The sequence below is a fragment of the Micromys minutus genome, assembly GCF_963924665.1.
Source record: "Micromys minutus genome assembly, chromosome: 19".
Classification (NCBI taxonomy): Eukaryota; Metazoa; Chordata; class Mammalia; order Rodentia; family Muridae; genus Micromys; species Micromys minutus.
Genome location: NC_137954.1, coordinates 11,975,048 through 11,998,328, shown reverse-complemented (window position 1 = coordinate 11,998,328; position 23,281 = coordinate 11,975,048). Strand labels below are relative to the sequence as shown.

Genomic DNA, 23,281 nt, shown 5'->3' with positions numbered 1-23,281 from the left:
TATTCTAAGAGGACATACTATTACATCCTGATTAAAGATTCCATCAGTACTTGAGCTGGGACATATACTATGGTAATTTATGACACTGAAGTATCTCTTGGCTTTATTGTTAAAAGTTAAGCTTATTAGTTTTCTGCTCTGAGACCAATAAAGTACTTTATATCTTGAAATCCAGTAGATACTCACAGAATAGGAAAATATCACAAACTTCCTTACTTAAGAAATTAAATTAGAGGGGTTGGAGAGGTGGCTCAGCAGTTAAGAGCACTGACTGCTCTTCCAGAGGTCCTGAGTTCAATTCCCAGCAACCACATGGTGGCTCACAACCATCTGTAATGGGATCTGATGCCCTCTTCTGGTGTGTCTGAAGACAGTGTATTCATACATAAAATAATTAAGTAATTAATTTAAAAAAGAAATTAAATTAGCAAAACATCTTAGCTGTTTATCCTTTAATACAAGAACACTTCAAATTCTCTGTGTAGAGACATCTGGCTCAGTGGTTATGGACACATACTGCTCTTCCAAAGAATCTGAGTTTAGTACCCAGCGCCCGCATCAGGCACTGCCACCTATAATTCTAGCTCCAGGGGATATGACATCTCACCTGGCCTCTGCAAGTATGTGTCATATGTACATACACATATACACATAATTTTTACAAATGTTTTTAAATTCTGAAGTCCGTATATAGCTCACAATGTACTAATTATACCTAATAAACACATGAAAAATGTCTGGCTGTTTCTCAAGAGATTAAAACTTCAACATCCTTGGGGTTAGCAAGATGGCACAAAGGGTAAAGGCATCTGTCCAACCTCAATTAAATCCCTGGGATACAATAGAGAACCAACTCCTCCAAATTGTTCTCCAGGCTACATACATACACACACACACACACACACACACACACACACACACACACACACACCCCAAAGTGTCTTTATGAACTGATGAATAAGTTCTAAAACTATAGTAAAAGTACAATTTTATTCTTAAAAAATGAATGGCATATTAAGTTGGTAATTACATGACATGTGAATTATCTCTTAGCAGTTACATATTAAAATTTATAAATAATTTTAGATTATATTTAAAAGTTATATCTGAATTAGTACTGGGGAAAGAAATAGGTTCCAGCACAAAAGACCTATAGCTGAGTGTTTACTGAGCTATTATGTGATATCCTGACAGGCATGTACCAAGTTCACTTCTATGTATTTAGTTAAGACAGCCTATCTGTAACTCCAGTAGCCTTTAAAACTATGCCTCTAAGTCACAGAGTATACAGTAGCTAGTATTAAAGCTTCAAAACACCTAAATATTAATAAAATGCAACCCATCACTTGGTAAAACTACCAACTATGAAAACTACCAGTTTGGGTACTAAAGCTCCAGCCCCACCTCAGTTTCTGCCAAATCTCATTCTCACACATTTTCTATCACTCTCATTATGACTTTCTTTTAATCCATTTCCTTCCCTCCCTCTGCCTCTCACTCAGCTGACTGAGACAGACAGATATGTACACCCAACCAAAGGACTGAAATCAGGGACCCTTGTGGCTGAATTAGGGGAAGGATTGATGAAGCTAAAGGGAAGGGTGACCCCACAGGAAGACCAGCAGTCTCAACTAACCCAGATTCCTGGGAGCTCCTACAGGCTGGTCCGAGGCCTCTGACACATATATACCAGAGAAGTTTAAGGCCCCAGAGAATGGGGAGTACCCTCTCAGAAGAAAGGGAGGAGAAATGGGATGAGGAACTGTTGAAGAGGTGACCAGGAGAGGGAGTGCAATAGCTGGAATGTAAATAATTTTTAAAATAAAAAAATTGGACAAAACTTATATAGATGTTTCACCAAAACATTATGACAGTCTCAAAAATAAAAAGAGGTTAAATATTTTTTATCATTAAGGAAAAACAATGAAACACTACACACCTACTGCAATAGCCAAAATCTGAAAACAAAAGTAGCATATCAAATACTGGAAAAATGTTCCTCATTCTTGATTTTGGAAATGTTACAACCATGTGATATATAGCATCACTGTTCCTAGGTATTTTCTACATGAGCTGAAAAATACCCATATAAAACCTGGACACGAGTATTTACAGCAGTTTTATAAGTAAGAGCCCCAAACTGGAAGTGACTAGGATATCCTTCAATATAGGTGAACAAGCAAACAAACTGAAACCTTCATGTGAACTAGTATTCAGTGATGAAAATACACTTAGGTATGTCTCAGTTTCTACAACATTTCCAAGAAGCTCACACCATGCTTTCCTGTGTGCCAGCCAGCATCATCTACTCAGCAAGGCTACTAAGAAACTCAAAATAGTAAGGTGGAAGCGAGGCAGGGTGATGTCTCACAACCACCACCTTTAACCCCAGCATTCTCAAGAGACAGGTAGATTTCTGTTAAGTTCAAGACTAGTTTAGTCTACCCTGTAAATTCCAGGCCAGATGGACTACATAGTGAGACTATCTTAATAAAAATAAAAGCAAAACAAAACACATTTACAAATGAAAACCATACAGAAAATATTAATTTAATCCTATCTTCCTAAAATAAAAATTTCTGCCATGGTCTTTAAAATCACCTAGGTTTATCCTTTTGTTAAAGGATATGATCTTATATACTTCTCAAAATTTATTTTTGTGTATTCATGTACATTGTACTGGCCCTTTTGTGCCATAAAGGACAAAACTGTAGGGAGCCATTCTCTTTCCATCATATGGGTCCAGAAGACTCAACTCAGGACATCAGGCTTGGCAGCAGGTGCCTTTACCCACACATTTAAAATTCTTGGCTGAGTGTCTCTATAATTAGGTAGAGTAATTGAGAAGCTTTTCATTACACTAACCAATCATGCTATAAAAGATATAAACATTCTTTAAAGATTCATACAAATAAATATTACAAGCAAGTATTATTATTATTATTATTATTATTATGCTAAAAGTTTACTTTTTTATATCAGATACCTGCAAAGAATAATGAAGAATTTGACAAGCAAAATTGACAATGCTTGTTGCTGTTCCTCTAACCCATCTGCTGTTTTCTGAACACAATGTAGCAGCTGAATCCTCAGAACCTGCAGAATATTGTCAGGAAGCAGAGATATTCCGGGAGGTACATCATCTACCCTGTAAGATATGGGCAAGAAAACAAAGTGTTGAAATTTGAGACATATAAAAAACAAATAAACAGACGAATGAATGAATGAATGAATGTTAAGTGTGAATGACTGAAGTAAAGCAATCTTGTGAAGGACTCTGTCTTCTACTTGTAAGTTCCAGTACTAAGCTGAGAAGCTAGTGTCAGAAACTAAGTGAATTTTATACCACCAAGAGGGTAGTAGCTCACCAAAGTAAAGAAGAGCCAAGTATAATATTGCCCAGCAAGACAGCTATAATCACTAAGCAACAGTTGTCATGAGAGCATGGTCATGCAGGAGTGGAGCGACTGTTAGCATAACTGCTGTACTTGTAATACGTCAATGAAACCCTTCTGCCAACAATCACGCCCACTGGTGATAAATGAGTGTTTCTACATACCTCGTAGGCAGCTTTTCAAAGTCAACATCTAAAAATTGTTCATAACTTAAAACAAAATTGTCCAACCACAGTCTCAGGTAATCTGGATCTTTCTGAAATGAAAAGATCATCACATATTAAGTTTACTTACCAAAAAATGCAATGCTTTTGTACCTACGTAATTACCTAACACAGAAACCGCCATTCACAGGACCACATCTGCAATCTTAGCACTTCTTCCCTTTTCTCCCCAACACTTTTTGTTTTTTGAGACAAGGCTTCTCTGTGCCCGCTGTCCTGGAACTCAATCTGTAGACCAGGCTGGTCTTGTACTCACAGAGATCTGCTTGCCTCTGTCGCCTGAACGCTGGGAGTAAGAGGGTGTGCCGCTCAACTCTTGTCTGAGGCAGTCAAGTTTGAACAAGTAATTTAGGAGTTTAGATATTTAGCCATTAAGTATCTCACAGCTTAAGCACTGATCTAAGACAAAGAGATCACTAGCAAGTTGTTTCCGTAAGATAAAAGCATTACACTAGAATCTAGAATCTTAAAGAATGTTCCCAGAACACATGGTTAATTGCTAACCTTTGAGGATGTGTTTTCTATCTACTACTGTATTGTTTCAAAATCAGCTTATAAATTACCACTATCTATAACTTCACCAGAGAAATGAGAAGAGAGAAGTACTTTAGAGAATGAATAGCATCTATGAGAAAATTTCTAAGACATCACTTGTTTTTATGTTTGAAATTAGGTCATTTATCTATTCATTCACTCATTTATACATTATGCATAAAACTCCAAAAATATAAGTAACTGGGGTTCTCATCAGATTCTTTATAAAAAGCAGAGGACTGCTTCTTGGTAAAAGTGAGACATAAAACAGTCACACAACACTATAAAAATTTAATGTATTTCTCTTCATATTTTATTTAGCAACTCTCTAGTATCTGGTTCAAATTCTATACAACACTGTAGTGCTGATCTACATTCTAAGCCCTCACTCAGACTCTAAAGGTCAGTACTACCAAGTGTCTCAGCAAGTATAAAATTCTCCTAGGAAGCTCAACAGTTACAAAGAAGAAAAGGTACTGTTTTGTTTAAGAAGTAAAGTATCTGTTATTACCTGAACAGCAGGCATTTTTAACCTATTATCTTATTTATACCTTACAACTAACCAGAATGAGTTTAGTTTTCCTAATTTTTCAGATTACAAAAGGGTATGTAACTTTCCCAAAGTCACAATCTAGAAACTGTTAGTGCTGCAAGGACACACGACTCCAAGAGGTTCCCATTCCACACAGCACAATGGCTGAAAACCATGCATGGAGACAGGGTGAGGATTTGGTAGGTTACAAAAAGAATGGGCTGTCAGGATCTATCACGTTTAGACTATAAAAAGTTAATACACAAAATAATCATATTTCAACCTAGAAGAATCTATAGATGAACTATACTTTACCACCAAAGGGCATAAAAAGAAAGATCCCTACACCAGAAACAATAGCAATTGCATTATTTCTCCTCAGTATAAAACAATAAAGATACAATTACTCGGAGTTCTCTCCACCAGACTTTCTGAGAGAGCAGACTCTTAGTCACTCTCCTGATTAAGTCCAGCTGAAACACTATAGCATGGTCTTATCTCCCTTATTTATACATTTACCAACACAATACAACAATGTAGTGAGGATTCCAAGAGTGCTAGGGTCAATTCAATGTCACCCCGACTTAAAACCTGACATCCAGGAGGTAAAGGCTAGAGAACTTTATTGTTTGAGGTCACCTTGGTCTAATACTGAGTTCCAGAAAAGCCAGAGTTACAAAGTGAGTCCCTGTCTAAATAATAATAATAATAATAATAATAATAATTTTTTAAAAATAAAATTAAAAATTGACATACCAATAAAATAAAAAGATGGCAACTACTGAATATCAACAACAGTCTATGACAATCAGTCTATGGCCCGATTATCATAGACCTTTTCTGAAATTAAAAATAGGCTAATAACTGAATCTCAATTTACTCATACAAAACTACTCAGTGACTGCATAATATATTCTAATAGTGACAAACATGCAATACTGCCAACAGCACCAGGAAATCTAGAGAAAAAAGAACTACCATTATAAATTACACTGACCTATAGTCAAAGTGATTATATGCAAAATCATACATACATGTCTTGGCTCCAGAATCTAAAGTAATGAAGAAAATTCAGTCTCTATGAAAATAAGGAGCCAATGGTAGCCTTGACTCCAACATGGAGCATACACTGGAGTTACTGAACAAGGCAAATACATGAGAGAGTAAGTAGCAGAATTAGTAGAGCATCCTTCTTCTTGACTGATTTTCAAATATAGAAAGCTAACCACATTGTCTTGTCAAAATAAATAACAAACTCTGATACTCTCTTAAGATTTTTTTAAAAAAGAAAACTTATACAAAAATAAAATTTTCAAGAGCACAGAGCCTAAAGAAATAAAAGGTGACCTAGGTTGTAGAAGAGGAAAGGAAATACAAGCATGGCAATGTAATTCTTTGGAGGTGGGGGGAGCAGAAATTATTTCGTTTTCAGAATTGCCATCAATTGCTGCTCTGTGCCTCTTTCTTCCCTTTCCTGAAATCTCTATTGTGGTACTCCCATTTGTTTTAACAATCTCTGTGAGGGACATGTATTGAACATGTATTGACAGTGTCACAGTTGAAGGTGATAATGTATATCACAAGATCCTGGCTCAAGACTGAGTGCACAAACACACTAATTTGAAGAGACAAGCTTAAAGGAGTGTTACATATAGGAAGGATAATTGTGATCAGAAAAGCAGACCCCACAGTATAGAATTCTGGTCACAATTCATTACTTTACAGTTAACGTGTTTTAATGGTAGTTTTGGTTTTGTAGGGTTTATTTTGTTTAGTTTTCTTCTTGAATCCAGTCTCTGTAACTCTCTTCTGTAGACCAGGCTGGCCTTGAACTTGGGAGATCTATCTGCCTTTGCTTGGTTTAAAGAGCTTGTAAGCTATTTTAATAATAGTAGGGGTCCCTATCTTGTAAACAGTATTTTTGTTGAAACATTTACAATTATTCAAGTCATGAAATAGTAAGTTTCCTGTGTTATACATACATAGATGTTTAATTCTCTAGAATTACTGGTAGATTTTTAGAAATCTGAAACTGTTACAATGTTCTAGATGGCAAAGTGTTGTCATGCCAAGAACTAATATTCCTGACCAATTTGGTACCAAAAAAATAAATAACCCAAGAGGAAACCTTTTCACATAATAAAAGCAGCATGGTGGTACACATATATACATGCAGGGAAAATACACACACATACCTACGTATCTATACCCATCCACCCATCTGTATCTTCCAAAAATACTCCCCAAATAACTGCTTCAAAATAAAAGGATATCAGTAGTGTGTATAAAAGATATATTTGAACGCAAGGATCCAAAGTCAAAATATTTTGTGGATAATTTCTAAGTAAACATTTAAGAAGGTTTTAACATTTCATTCCCCAGATTGAGTGGCACCATATTCTGCAGCTGTGACTTGGGATTCATTCCACGTTTACCTTAAATTCTACCAAAGAAACTGTAGACAGCAGAAGGGCCAAGGAAAGTCTCTTAAAAGCAAGATTCATGTCTGAAGACCTTTTTGTTTGTTTTTTGAAACAGGGTCTTTATGTAGTCCTAGTTGTCCTGGAGCTTGCTCTATAGAACAGGCTGGCCTCAAACAGAGATGTGCTCTCTATAGAGTTGGGATTAAAGGTGTGTGCCACCACACCTGCCCCTGATGAGCACACTAATGGCAGAACACTGATACAGCACCCATTCAAGGATGACCAGTGCTAGAATGTGACTAGAACTAGCTAATAGATGCTGAGTCCTGAAAAATGATCATCTGCACCTGTGGTTTATGCTTTCACTTGGTTGTCAACCATGGAAGCAATTAGGAGCTGAAGCACCACATTAAATTTGAACTATTTGAATTTAAACAGTATAATTTGACAACAAATTATGATTAATCTTAAAAATATATAAAGTGAAAACTAAAGTTCTTCTGTATTGCATAGGCAGCTCAGATTTTCTGTGCAAACCATAAAACTATTTTGTCTACTTTACATGAATACTTCAGACTTCTCTATCCGGACCAAGTAATATCTAAAATTTGGACCTTGCTTTTCAGAGATAAGAGTTCTAAGACTCATCTTAATTATATGTCTTTTTTTTTTTTTTTTAATTATATGTCTTTTAAGTGTTTCCTTCTAGGCTTCCCACCAAGAATTTTGATCTTTGAAATGTAAGCAACTGATCACTGATGTATCAGCCAAATGTACATATAGTGAATTGTACTTTTTTAAAAGAATTTAAATCACTTGTGGAAAAAAAAAAGCAGCATGGTAACAAATTCAACTCTAAATGTAATAATAAAAAAAAGTAAAATAAAACAGGGAGGACAAGGAGCTTATAGCTTAATTGCTTAGCATACATGAGGCCCTGGACTCAATCCCTAATATAATTAAGTAAATAACTTATATATTTTTTAAGAATTTTTTATTTATTTAAGTACATTGTAGCTGTCTTCAGACACACCAGAAGAGGGCATCAGATCTCATTACAGATGGTTGTGAGCCACCATGTGCTTACTGGGATTTGGACTCAGGACCTCTAGAAGAGCTATCAGTGCTCTTAACCTTTGAGCCATCTCTCCAGCCCATAACTTATATTTTTAACATCTTTCATTATCACCTTTTTTTTTTACTGCTTTTACTGATGCTACCAATAACCTTTGAAAAATGAATACAACAGATACTCCACGACATTTGAGATGTTTGAGGGATTATTCTTAGAAAGAGACAGACACAGGCAGACAGGCAAAGAGAGAATGTATGTATATTCCTGAACATCCATATAAAATTCAGATGATAACCTTGAGTGTTAGTCCTTACCTTCCACCTCATTTGAGGCACACTCAGGCTAGCTGGTCCATGAGCTTCCAGAGAGTCTCCTGTCTCCAACTCCTCTCTCCCCTTAGGCTAACTAGGATTACAGTCACTGCTGCAGCTGGTATCTGGTCACATCAGAACTCCAGCTCTTACACTTTTAAACAAGCACTTTACCCACTGAGCTCCTCGGCCCTAGTTTTTTCTTATTCTGGAACTCAGAATTCTCCTGTCTCAGCCCCCTGAGTACTTAAAAGTACATATGTGCACCACTACACCCAGGCTTCCAAATGCTTTCCTCAAGTGTTTGTGATGTTGCATTCTTCTGGACTACTCCCAATTTCCTAACACCAGTCTACTTTCTGAGGAACCAATACTCCTAACTCTCCCATTCAAATTCCTTAATATGCATTTTATTTGTTTAAGGAATAAAAACATTGGACTTGTCCTCTCTAATCCTAAATAAAAGTTATTTAAGTCTAGGGCTTCCAGATTTTTACTCTCTTCTCCTTCTATACCTGTAATTTCCAATATAACTCTCAAATATTTATTTTTAACATAGACCTCCCTTTTGAACTCCATATTTACATACAAAGTACTTAAATGTCCCTCAAGGACTGAAAACTCAGAATGCTTAACTGAAAACCTAGTAATCTTGTAGTAGCTAACTTTATGAATGATCTTTCAAAGTAGCAGTTTCTAAAACGAAGTTACTCTTCAAAGTCTTCTGTAACTAAGCATAATGCTACAAAGACTAAGTGCTACATCCACTACCAACTACCAGGCAATCAAAAGAATAACAAAAAATTTTAAGTGATTCTTAGGACAGGATTTCGCTATATAGCCAGGGTAGCCTGAAACTCTCCAAGCAGACTAGGCTGGCCTTGAACTCAGAGATCTACCTGCTTCTGCATTTCAAATTGCACCAGATTAAAGGCGTGTACAATAATAAAATAATTTTTATGCCACCTTAGCTTTTGTTTCAGAGTACTGTGTGATAAAAACAAAACAAACCATACAGGTAATATACATTTCCTAAAGACTACCTTCAGGTCTACTGATAATAAAATAGTCACTTCTTACTTTCACATCTAATGTCCAAAAAATTACATGAAATTAAAAGCCACCAGGACAATTTTTCAAAATCTGTATAAAAGAGGCACAAGATTGCTTTTACCTAAATAAAACATGACTTAATAAAAGCGAAACTTTTATTCTGAAAAGGAACTCTGTGAGCTCACTGCAAAACTATCTATTTTAGTCATATTCCAGATTTAGAAGGACAAAGGGCAACGGCAGGAAATGGAGCATCACCAAGGTCCAAAACAAACTTGGTTTTAAGTTGGGGAAAATAAGAATTCACATCATTATTCATGATAACTAGCCACTATACTTGAATGCCAATTTTTTGAAAATTAAGATCAAAAATTAAGATGTTTTATTAGCCCAGCTTCATTACCACCAAGAAGAGAAAAGCTTCCCTGGACTATAAATGCATAAAGGCCAATGAAAATTATGATACAAAATACCAGTAATACATTTTCCTACTTTTAAAGTACTTAAATCATTTTTTTCCCTCAACGATGTTGAGAGGTAAATTTATCTTTATGTCCCCATTTGACAAGTGAGGAATGTAAAGGACCAGACGCCCTGACTTGAGGTCCTTAAGATGAAAAGCAAAGCTAGAACTAAGTTTTGGATCCACTAATTTCTACTAGTTCCACTCAATTTTTTTCAATGTAATCTGAATGTCAACAGTAACAAAAAAAGACAGAACATTTCTACAGCACCAGCACTTGGGAGGATGAGGCAGGAGCACCAAGAGTTCTAGCCAGGCTGGAGCAATTGCTGGTGTGCAGAAGACCAGGGCTCAATTCCGAGGACCTAAATGATTACAGCCACAACCATTTGTACTTCCAGTTCCAGAGAATCCAGTAACCTCTTTCCACTTCCACAGCACCAAGCACACACACGGTATGAATGCATGCCATTTAGCCAAAACATTCACACATAAAAAAAAAAAAAATGTTAAGAGTTCTATGCCAGCCTGGGATTAGTGAAACCCTGTCTAAAAAACAAAATAACTAAAGAACCCTGCCTTTTAACCTATAGTACATTTCATAATGTCACCTTCCTACACTGTGATAATCTGTACCGAGAACAGAAATTTATGTTTGAGTGGTTTGCCTCTGTGTATGTTTGTGCACCATCTGTATGCCTGATGTCCCGAAAGGCCAGAAGAGGTCACTGAATCTCTTGGGACTGGAGTAACAGACATTTGTGAACTGTCATGTGATGCTGAGAATCCAACCCGGATCTCCTGAAGAGCAGCCATTCTTAACCACTGAGCTATCTCTACTACCCCAAAATAAACATAAAGCTTACTGATTGAGCTGCTCAATTTCTCCTCTACATATCCTAGCAAGTAGCTGCCCCATACCTGTCTGGTAGAAATACATCTTAGTCAAGCCTGATAGTGCATGGCTGTAATCCCAGCTACTTAGGAGGGTCAGGCATGAAGAGGTCCAAGTTCAAGACCTGCCTAGGTAGGCTACAGAGTAAGTTCAAGACCATGATGGGCAACTTGGTAAGACACTACTGAAAAAAAAAAAAAAGTAAAAGGGCTAAAGACACAGCTCAGAAGTGAAGATGTGCCTACTGTCTGCAAAGCCCTAGGTTCAATCAGCTACACTAAAAATATTTTTAAAAAAGAAAGGAAGACAGACAGACAAACAGAAAGAAAGAAAGAAAGAAGAAGAAAGATAGAAAGAAAGAAAGAAAGAAAGAAAGAAAGAAATACATCCAAGGAAAGGGCAGTAGTTGGAAAGAAAGAGAAGGCACAAATATGTAAATTCCCAAAAGATGCTTAATACTTAAACAAACTGGTATACAGTTATATAAAACTTACTTCTTTTTGTTTGTCTTACAGTTAAACAAAGAAATGTCAGAAAGCACTAAACAGTTGACATTTGACTGTCTAACCTTTAATTTATCCAGAGAAGCAGTTGCTAACTAATGAACTAAAATCTACTAGATTAGACCTGTTCAAATTTAATATTTAACTTTTAAGAGCTATACAAAATATAATGACCTGTCAATCAAATACTTGACCCTGGGTGGGGATGACTATTTTAAAGCAAGGAAGTTCAGACTACACATAACTTGAATCAGTGATCATACCAACTACTGTAACAATCTTCAGATAACAGGAATAGTGTTCCTTCCTATATAATAACTACCATATAAAGTTAAAAAATAGTCTGATTTTGATAGTCATATTTCTAACAATGAAATTAAACCCTCTTCCCAGAAGGACAAGGTAAGAAAAGACAGGCCTGAAATATGTGGTAACAAAACAAACTCCATACCACAAAGTAATCATGGGAGAGAGATTTAGACAAACAGATCAGCCTTGATTATTCCATGTACACATGTATTAAAAATTAGAGCAGACTCCATAAATACTTGTTAATTTAAGGAAAAAACCATTATCCTCTTGGAGATAGGGGAGGGGAAAGTATGGAATAAGGAACAGTCAGATGGTGGACCAGCAGGGGAATAAAGACTGGACTGTAAAAAAAGGATTAAGGAATTTAAAAAACCTATTAAGAAAAAAATTACCAGGCTGGAGAGATGGCTCAGTGGTTAAGAGCACTGACTGCTCTTCCCACGGCCCTGAGTTCAAATCCCAACAATCACATGGTGGCTCACAATCATCTGTAATGAGATTAAATGCTCTTTTCTGGTGTGTCTGAAGACAGCTACTGTGTGTGTGTGTGTGTGTGTGTGTGTGTGTGTGTGTGTGTGTGTGTGTGTAATCTTTTTTAAAAAATTACCAAGTGTTTTAATGTTCAGTTTAATGTTTGAGGATTCATCTGCTAAAATAGAAACTTCTACTCACAAGACTTTAATCTCTAGTATTGAGTCTGAATTCAGATCAATAAGTACTTCTACTTGTTCACAGTATAGTCCACAACATTCCTTCTATAAAGCAACATAAACCAAGGGTGCATTTTTAAACTTTCCAACTACTCAGTGACAACGTCAAAACATTACAAGAGTGACCTACTAACAACACACTGAAATACATGTCCCAAAGTCAGTTTAGCAAATGTGGCAAATATGAAAGGTGTCTTAACTTCACTGTCATTAAAAACAGACCTTCATAATCTTCAAAGATTTCTTCTGTAACTAGGTATGTATACAATGTTTTGTGTACTCAAAAAAATCAAGTAGGACAGCAAAATGGTAAACACTTTAAATTTTAATCATTAAAAATAAACTTGGTACTCCAGAAAAACTGGTCGTTTTGTTTATCAAGTCATTGTTCTGCAGATTGACAAAAAGAATCAAACATTTAAGCAACATGACTTTCTTATAAGGAACTGTCGTCAATAAGTGATGAAAAGTCATTTCTCTACATATCCTAACAAAAAGTGCTAGAACATTACAGTATAGTGAAATCCTCATAAAACAGGTAAGCACTATATTTATAAATTACTATAGCCTTCCGTACCCAAATTAGAACCTGGATCAAGGTTCTATACTTGCCAGGTCACAAGGCACCCAAACCCAAAGAGAAACAATTTTTAAAAACTTGAGAAGACCCATTAGCAAAATCCAGATCATAGAAAATTTTAAGATCAAAAACTGCTTTCTACCACAAATAAATAGCAAAGAAAAGTATGGTAAAGTATAGGTAAAACCTATAAGGTGTCACATATTCTTTCAATAAAATACAGTACATACCATTTGTTTAATATTTATGCAGTGAGAAAAAGAAAATCTTATGAGATTAGCAGAGAAGTGTGAGTATAAATATATCTTTTGGAATTTAAAGAATTATTCTAGTATGTTTTTTTTTTAATTTACTTCCATTTTACGTGCATCGGTGCTTTGCCTGCACTGTCTGTGTGAAGGTGTCAGGTCTTGGAGTTACAGACAGTTTTGAGCTGCCACATAGATGGTGGGATTTAATCCTCAGTTCTGTGGAAGAGCAGTGAGCACACTCAACACTAAGCTACTGCTCCAGTTCCTATGGTGATCATTTTTAAGACATTTTACAGATATCAGATATATATTTTACAGATAAACTTTTAAATATAAAATTGTGTGGAATTTGATTTAAAAACATTCAGTAGAGATAAGGAACATGGAGTTATAGAATCACTAGAGTACATACACTGATCACTGTTGAGCTGAGTGACAAAGGTTTACCATGTAGCCAACTTCGTGCATATTGAAAATTTCCATAATAAAAGTTTTAAGGAAGAGAACTAAAGAGTTTATATAATTATTTACATTATGAAGAGCAAAAACAAAACAAAGCTACTATTTCTCAAAGGTCAAAAAAAAAAAAAAAAAAAAAACCAAAAACAAAACAAAAAGGCAGCTAAAGAGAAGGCTCAGTGACTAAGAGCACTGGTTGCTCTTCCAGAGGACCCAAGTTCAATTCCCAGCACCTAACTGTTCATAATTCAAGTTCCAGGGGATCCAATGTCCTCTTCTAGAGTTCAAGGTCAGCCTGGTCTACAGAGCAAAGTTCCAGGACAGCCAGGGCTACATAAACTATCTCTTAAATCAAAACAAACAAAATCTAAACAACACTTGGTGAGTTTAAAAAGCATCCTGCCTAAACATACAATATTACTTAGCAAATGAAAAACAGACACAAAAAGGTAAATCTTGCTCAGGGTCACAAAAGGAAACAGGAGAGCCAAAGCTGGACCTCACAATTACAATCTACAAGTCTAAGAATCTCTCAGAACTCAGCTGCAGAAAACATTTTTAAAAGATCCAACATGAAAGTCTTCAAAATGTATATCAAAAGTATAAAACATAAAGCAAAGAGATGTAAAGATGTGACCAGTGTTGGTGGGTTAGTCATGTTTTGAAGGAGCAAACACACAGGACGGTAAGTCCAGATGTCAGTGACGTATTAGCATCCTTGCAGGGAGAACAGCTGAATATGTAAGCTGCACACTTGGTAGCTACCTGATTCTAGTGTAGAAGTTTTTATCTAGCAAGTAATATCTAAGAAGCTTTTATTAAAAACTGATAGTTTTTTTAATCACATTTTAAACAACTACTTTTTGAAACAATACAGAATTAAATAGTAAGAGCAAACATAGTTTAATTTTAATCATAAAAATCAGATTTTTCTTTCTGTCCAAGAAGAGAGGCTTCAAAATTTGACAGTAGGGTTGAGTGTAACTTGGGGACATAACAATTGCCTAGGCCCTGAATTATATTTCCAATACCATAGAGAGAGGAAGGGAGGGATGGAAGAACTCATGACAAAAGAATTCATGTTTATATTCAATAAGACACATTTTTAAAACACTATGTGTATCAATAACATACTATCTTTTCAATACATACTGTCGTTTAATCTACCAAGAAAAAAACATAATTAGTAAAACAATATAATCTCATTTACCATTTCTCATATTCTGAAAATGGTGAAAATTTGTTAAGTTTTTTAATAAGTCACTTTCAAACTATTGGACATTCATACTAAAATTTCATTTTAAATTTGGCTAGCATATTAGTGACTATTTTCAACAGTGTCTAGATGAAATAGATTACTTTTTTATTAAAAATGTTTAATTTTAGAAAGATATTTCTGTCAATCACATAAGCCTACAAGCTATTTTAAAATTTCATATTAATATTTCAAGGTATGTGTGCGCACATTTGCAAAGATATATATGGAAAGATATATACTTTAATAGGTATAACTATCAAACCAGGAAGCTAAGGAAGATTACAGTGGAAATAAGATGACTTCTTACAGGATAAATTGCTGTTTAATTAGCTGAAATTATATTTCAAAAACAAACTCGAATATACAATGCAAAACTACAGGCTGTGATCTGAGAGCATGACCACACAGACCGAAGTTAACCAGTAGACTGGGACTGTTTCTCTGACCACTGCCGTATCTTCAAAGTACTAACATAGATCCTAACTTGAGAAACACCCTTTAAGGATCAACCTTCTCAATAGCCTAAAATCAAACTTACCATGCAAAACTTCACATGAAGTCAAAGAAATTTATTTCTGAATGGCAAAATGGTTAAAAACATGGGACCTAAATCAGATACTTCTGAACTCCAAATTCACAACTATACCAGTTCTCACGAATAAAAGGATAATTACAATACCGACCTCACCAGACTCTAGTTAGTATCAAATGAGATGTGCTAACATAATGTTAATCCCATAATAACCACCTCAATCAATAGCCTTCAAAATTAATTTAAAAGATTGATGAAAAAAGTTTAATGTCCAAACAAAACTGTCTTTACTCCCAATTAAGGGGGAAAATAGCATAAAAATAAAATATTTGGGGTAAAATAAAATATTTGGGGCAGATAAAATGGCTCAGTGGGTAAAGCACCTGCCACACAATCTTACTGACCTACTGACCTAAATTCAATCCTAGGAACCTATATGAATGTGGAGAAGAACAACCAAATCCACAACGCTGTCCCCTGACCTGTATAAAAGTACCAAGGCACCCATGTGGTCCCCATACACAATGAGAGTTTTTTTCTTTCTTTTATAGGTATAATAATACCTATAAAAAATAATCTACCTATACAATTTTGAGATCACTGAAGATATGGCAAAGAAAAATTTGTTTTTAATAGTAGGCCAATATTGCCAATGTACTCAAATCTGAAAAAAAAAAAAAGGAAATACAAGATCTCTTACATGCTTACTTAAAAATGTATTTATTTACTTCTCTTGCATGTTTTTTTTAAAATTCAGGAGTGGGGAGTTGTTTGGGGTTTTGTTTTAAGATAGGGTTGCTCTTTTCGGCTCTGGCTGTGTTCTCTTATGTCGACTCGGATGGACTCAATCTCACACAACTCCACCTGCCCCTGCCTCTCTAGGACTAGTTCTAGAACTCTGTTCTGGGACTAAAGGTATGCACCACCCCACCTGCCAACTCAGGATTATCAATATGAGCAAACACACTACCCATGAAGGTCATAATGCTGGACACAAAATTTTATAACCAAGTAATTTTTAAGTACAGAAATAAAAAGGAAAGCAAATTACCTTTGTACAATAAAGCATCCAAAGTTCAAAGAGCCTCTCTCTGGCTGCCATTCTGACTTTTCACTCTGGCAACTTTAATATTTCCTCAAAAACAAGGTTCAAGATCACATCATGTTATTTTATTTTCCACGTCTCTCAGTCGTTACAGTAAAGCTCAAAGCAGTGGGATAAACAAAAAATACTAATACTAATAATTCTTAGAACAAATATAGACTGTCTCAGGTCAATAAGGGTCAACTTCAGCAACTACTCCAACACTTCTTCATCAGTGGTAGCTGGTCTCGTAAATAGGTCTGTGGAATACAAAAATATCCAAAGATTTTTAAAGCCATATTTGAAAAAAAAAAAAAAAATCCAGGTATCTGTCTGCCTTGCTTACCCCATTCAAAAGGATAAATTTTTAATGTGATTGTTCCAGAAACTACTGTGCGGCACACCACGACTAACGATCAACATAAAATACTAAAATCTTCCAGGAAGATTCACAACCAAAACTGGGATAGATGGGAAGGAACACGACTCCCTACCCAAGTCTTCCCTTAGCCAGGAGCACAGAACAAACACAACAAACGTCCGAGATTCCTCGCCTGTTTCTTAAAAGTTGCTGGGAATGTTTGCTGCGTTGCAGGGTAGGGCGTGGGGGGGGGGGGCAGGAATTCCTCGTTTGTTTGTTTTAACCATCCACACACAGAAAGTCACCCTGCCTACCTGGCCTCCACCTCTCCACCCAAGAAGAAAGGGGCTCGCACACGGCGACAAGGACCACCTCCCGGGGAGTGCCCCCCAGCCCCTACCTCGCAGCGGTCCGGGGACCTTTCCATTTCCTCCCCGCTTCCCCGTTAAGAACAAGAGAGACAAACGTCAGGCGTGCCAATCAACTTCAGAAGCGCGGCCCCGAGCGCTCTGGGACCCAGACCCGGGACCCTCGCCAACCGGCCGCAGCCAGACCCGCCCGGGCCGGCCGCGCCCCCTCGCCCGCCGCCGCCCCTCAGGCTGCAGCCCTGCGCCTCGCTCGCCCCGGGCCCTCCCGCCCGGCGACAGCCTCCGCCCGGCCTCGGCACCCCCCTCACCGCGCTCACAGGCCGGCCGCCGCCACCCCGCCGCGGGCTAACTTGCTGCCCTCCGCCCTGCCCGCGGCGAAGCCCCGTGTCACCCCGAAGCGGAGCGGGCGGGAGGCAGAGGCGGGGCAGCGCCGTCGCCAGGCGGGAGGAGCCAGGGGCGGAGCAGCCCCTCGGCTAATCATTCCGGCCTCTCGAGATTTACCCCGCCCTCCGGCAGCCGCTCCTCAAGGGCCGCTGTGCCCCGAAGCCCCGCCCCCGGCATGCCTGCGCAGCCGCAGTGCCCTCGGCTCCCCGCTCCGAAGGCGGTCCGAGCCAGCATGGGCACTCAGGTCAGTAGTCTCCCCGCTGAACGTGAGGACCGACGTGCTGACGTCACGCCCCGCCCCTACTAGGTGGGGCGGACGGAACTTTTCCTGGCCCAGGCATCGCCTCTGCGAGTCAGCTGAGGACTGGCGACCCTATGGTGGCATCGATTTGATTTCTTTGTAGAAGTGGAATTGGTTCTGGGACAGAGCTCAAGGAAAGAAAAAAAATCTTTTCCTGTACTTGGGTTGGTGCCGTCACTGCCATTCTGTGTCTATTCCAAGGAGATGGCTCTACCACGATCTTGGAAAGAGTCCTGTCTTTCAGAAAACGAAGCAAAAGGCAGTCTTGTTAGCATCACCCAACTTTCTTAAGTTTTGTTATCTTAAGGGAGGAGAAAAGTGTAAGATTAACCATCTTCTAAATCTAAACATTTAAGAAACTGTTGTGAAAATTTTCAAACATAAAAACAAAGTGTGAGAGCCGTTTAGCATCAAAGATGCCCTGTATTTGATTCCTAGCAAGCACATACAGAGAAACAAAGTAGTAAAGAAATCTTTTCTTTTTAAGATTTATTAATTTTATGTATATGAGCACACTGTAGCTGTTTTCAGACACACCAGAAGAGGGCATCAGATCCCATTACAGATGGTTGTGAACCACCATGTGGTTGCTAGGAATTGTTGCTGGGAATTGAACTCAGGACCTCTGGAAGAGTAAGTAGTTAGTGCTCTTAATCACTGAGCCATCTCTCCAGCCTATAAGGTGAACTTCTGTATGTAATCACTAAGCTTCAGAAACACTCAAAGCTGCCTTGAAGGAACAGATCCGTGATCTAACACTTAGGAAATGGAGGCAGAAAGATCAGGAGTTCAAAGCTGACATCAGCTATCTAGCAAGTCTGGGACCAATCTGTGCCACATAAGACCTTGCCAGGAAAGACAAGATGAGGAAGGGAAGGGAGGTGACTTGCTGTGTAAGCCCGACCTCCTGAAATGGGAGATGAAGACTGGAGGGCCTTGTAGTAAGTAACCTGTCCACAAATAGGAGACTTAGCTCACTAAGTGGAAAGCAAGAACCTAGTCATGAAAGTTATCCTCTGACATATACATTCGCACGATAAATAAGTAAATTAAAGTTACTAATGCCATCATGGGGGTTCATTATGTGACCTTTATGTGGCATATGTTTGGATACCTTCAGAGGCCAGAAGATACCTGATCCCTAGAAGCTGGAGGTACAGGAGGGCCACCTGCCATGGGTGCTGGGAACATTGTCTCATGAGCTGCAAATGCTCTTAGCCACTCAGCCATCTTCCAGCCTTTGTCTATTGTCACCTAGGATTAATCTACAAGTTTTTCTTGTCAAGAATCACAGAATAAATGTCTCAGTTTTGCAGACCATGCTGGGTAACTTGGGTATCAAAGGTGAAAATAAATTTTGTGATACTGTCACCAAAATGCAGCGTTCCCGTTACCCTTCACCACAAACATCAATGAGTAGAGGACAGGAACTGAATCATTAAGCTCTGGTAACATTGTTTAGAAACCCTGTGATCCGAGGAGACAACTGATTAACAGCCTACTCACTTTCCTTCTGATCTCCAGCCAGTCAGCTGGAATGGAATGGAAACAGAGGCAGAAAATCATTCCAAAGTTTACTCTTCCTTCTCTGGTCAGGTGGTCAGCCTTGTCTCTGAGATTCTGTTTTCTTATATTCTCCTCCCCCTCCACTCCCCCTCCACCTCTCCCTCTCTCTGTCTCCTATCCCATGACCACAAAGCTTTGTATTGCTAGGATCACCTGGGCTAAGGGTTAACGAAAAACAAGCAAACTATTAGCAGGGCTGAGCTAGCTATTTGCAATGTGTGCCTGAAGACTTCTTTCTGTGAGATGAAGAACAAATGTGTCTTTATAAGATTCGAAGGGACCCCATCTGTTCCTTTTCTCCCCTGTCAATATGTGTTAGATAAAATTCCATTTCCATTGTTTGGAAGTTTTATTAACACTGCCAAACCTGATTACTGTTACCCTTATCTACTTTTACTCCAGCGGATAGAGTTAAGAACAGTTGTTTGCAAATTATATCTTCACAGTTCCTTGGCTTGTCTTGGGACAGTGTCACTGTGTACCCTTGGCTAGCCTGTAGCAGCTTGCTAGGTAGATCAGGATGGTCTTGACCTCACAGAGATCTACCTACCTCTGCCTCCAGAGTGCTGGAATTAAAAATATGTACCACCATGCCCAGTTGAGCTTTTTTTAATTTTTAGATTTTATTTTATGTGGCATGAATGTCTGTGTACTCACACATACCCCTGTGTGTTCCCAGTCTGTTAGTGTAGAGCCTACAGAGGGTATCCTTTGACTGGAGTTACAGACAGGTATTAGCCATCTTCTGGGTGCTTGGATTGAAGATCTTCTGGAAAGCAGTGTTCTCTCCAGCCCCTCCTTCAGCTTTTCGTACAAAAGTTACAATTTAAATTCTGCTTTCTTCTTTGTTGTCTAGCACAAATCTTCTTAAAACTGTTTTTGCTCTAGACCCCTTTTTGGCTGAGAACTTTTTAATTGAGCCTGGGAATAAAGCTACATAAAATAGATATGCCAGTCAAACATTTACTGATGGAAATAATGAAACTTATTTTTAAGCCGCTCTTTGGCGTACATATAATTTTGCCATATGTTACAGGCAAAAAGCAATTTTATATATTTTACATAAAATGAACTGTTAGCTAACTAGTTAACGCTGCAGGGCATACAGCATCTTCTGTGTTTATTTTTAGAGTTGGTTTGTATTTTAATTTATGTTCCTTTTGCTGAGAATATTGGTTCCCAAATCTGCTGTACAAAAGGGTAGGGAGGGCAGCTCAGTGGGTAAAGCATTTGCTTCTCAACTGTGAGGACCTGATTCCGCTTTGTTTTTGTTTCGGTTTGTTTTACTTTTTATTCTTTGTTTTCTGAGGCAGGGTTTCTATTCCTAACAACCCTGGCTGTCCTGAAACTTGATTTGTAGACCAGGCTAGCCTCAAACTCACAAAGATCCACCTGCCTCTGCCTCCAGAGCGCTGGGACTACAGACGTGCAGCCACTTGTTCTGAATCCGCAGAACCTACAGAAAACCACATGCGGTAGTGCACGCCGGTAATGTCCTAGTGTTCCTTTGGAGAGGTTGGAAGTGGAGACAGGAGAATTTTTAGAATCGAGAGAGTGGGCTAGCCTGGGGTACACAGCAAAGGAAATACATCAAGCTACCCTGACTCAAACAAGGTAGAAGACAAGTCCTCTGTTCTCCACAGGAATTGGATGCCACATGCTCACACACACAAAATATATTTTCTAAATGGTAGAAGTATGTTTAGAACAATTTTAAAATTTGCTGGAAATTCCATCCCTAATTCTAAGTCAAAATTCCTTTAATGTTTCTTATTTTTTATTATTAATGAGACTGCGTCTCATACATCCAAAGCTGGCCTCAGACTAGCCAATAAAGACTTCGACCTCCAGAGTGCTAGGATGGTGGGAGTGCTCTACCAAGCTCAGTTTACATCGTGTTGGGATTGGACCTGGGATTTCATGCACGCTGGGCAAGTTATTCTGTAGTAACTGAGCCCTATCTCCAGTCCCTATTCAAATGAAACTCAGGTCGTAACCCAAACAGCTGTTTGTTTTTTAATTACATGTATTTATTTGCTTATTTAATGTGTGTGTGAGAGAGAGAGAGAGAGAGTGTGTGTGTGTGTGTGTGTGTGTGTGTGTGTGTGTGTGTGTGCATGAGTATGTATGTGTGTATGAGTGAGTATGCATGAGTGTGTATGTGAGTGGGTGAGTGTGTGTGAGTGTGCATGAGTGTGTGTATGTGTATGATTGTGTGTGTAAGTGTGCATGACTGTGAGTGTGCGTGTATGTGTGCATGTGTGTGTGCGTGTGTGTGTGTGTGTGTGTGTGTGTGTGTGTGTGTGTGTGTGTGTAGCCACAGGATAACCGGTGGGAGCCGGTTCTACTGTACAGGTCCCAGGGACTGAACTTAGATCATCAGGCTTTCATCCTCGGAGCCATCTTGCAGGACTCTAAACAATATTTTTTAAAGATTTGTTTATTTATTATATATAAATACACTGTAGCTGTGTTCAGACACACCAGAAGAGGGCATCGGATCCCATTACAGATGGTTGTGAGCCACCATGTGGGTGCTGGGAATTGAACTCAGGACCTCTGGAAGAGCAGTCAGTGCTCTTAACCGCTGAGCCATCTCTCCAGCCCTAAACAGCAATTTTTAAAATCAACACTCTAATACAATACAATCTTGATCTACTAATTTGACATTTACGTGCGCAGGAATAGTGACAGAAAAATATTAAAAGGCTTTGATTTTTTTCATAATTAAATCATCATTCCTCTGCAGAAACCAGAAAACATTGCGCACAGAGTGAAAACACACAATCCATAACCCCTAGCATGCTTGGACCTGAGCTACGGTATCTCAGGGAGCACACACATCATGCAGGAGTCCCTGAGAGAGTTATCTTGTGAGTTCAAAAATCAAGAAGGCAGGGAAGTCCCGCAACACAGAAACATCACAGGCTAGTTCAGCATCTGATCTTCAATTGTCTTTCGGTACTGGTGTGCCCTGAGACCTTTTGCTGTTGTTGACAGTGATGTCACAACTCAAACTCTAAGAGGCTGGGGTCTACGAGGCTTATCATGTCACTTATGTCAAAGTAGAGGAGAAAGAGCTTTAATTATAGCCAAATGGTAGAGCACAACAGATATTTTATCACACCGAGACTGAGTTATTTACTGAAAAAACCCTGCTTCTAGTTATGGTGTGGCTCAGCCTTAGCACACTCTTTTAATCCAAAGCAATGAAGGTAAAGTTAATTTGTAGAAGGAAGCAGCCATGTTTGAAAGTGATGTCTAATTGAGTAGCAGACAAAGTGATGAGCCAGAGAAGGATTTGACAGAATAGGATGTGCCCAACGAAATGAAGACTACTTGAGGGAGCAGCGCAGGCAGAGAAGAGAGGGAGAAGGAGGCAGTTTTGCTGGAAGAGTTTTACAGAGACAGGGTGCAGAGAGAGAAAAAGCCAGAGAATGAGAAGGAGCCAGAAAATTAGAACAGATTGCTAGAGTTAATTTGAAATCAAGCAAAGCAATTCAGGAGAGGCAGACAGAAGCCAGATTGAAGCAGTTAGCACAGAGAGGAGTTTGAGCCAGAACAACAGTTTACTAGCCAGGCAGGGTTAAGACAAAGCTAGAAAGGGTGAATTGACTCAGCAGAATTTACTCAGAAGATGAATACATTCTGGGCCTAGATTAGATTGTACGGAGGCTAGAAGCTGGGCCTAGGTTAGCAGACAGAGG

General features: G+C 38.4%; 1 protein-coding gene across 1 annotated transcript in view; it reads right to left on the bottom strand.

The window, feature by feature from the left end:
* NBEAL1 (neurobeachin like 1) overlaps positions 1-17,696 on the bottom strand; it is a 123,091-nt gene extending 105,395 nt beyond the window's left edge. The window contains exons 1-4 of the mRNA XM_080932926.1: positions 17,632-17,696; positions 16,562-16,854; positions 3,560-3,651; positions 2,987-3,148 (exon numbers count right to left, since the gene is read on the bottom strand). Of these exons, the coding sequence (XP_080789052.1) occupies positions 2,987-3,148; positions 3,560-3,651; positions 16,562-16,612 (305 nt within the window). The 5' untranslated portion in view covers positions 16,613-16,854; positions 17,632-17,696. The remainder of the gene's footprint in view (positions 1-2,986; positions 3,149-3,559; positions 3,652-16,561; positions 16,855-17,631) is intronic.
* Between the last annotated feature and the right edge of the window lie 5,585 nt (positions 17,697-23,281).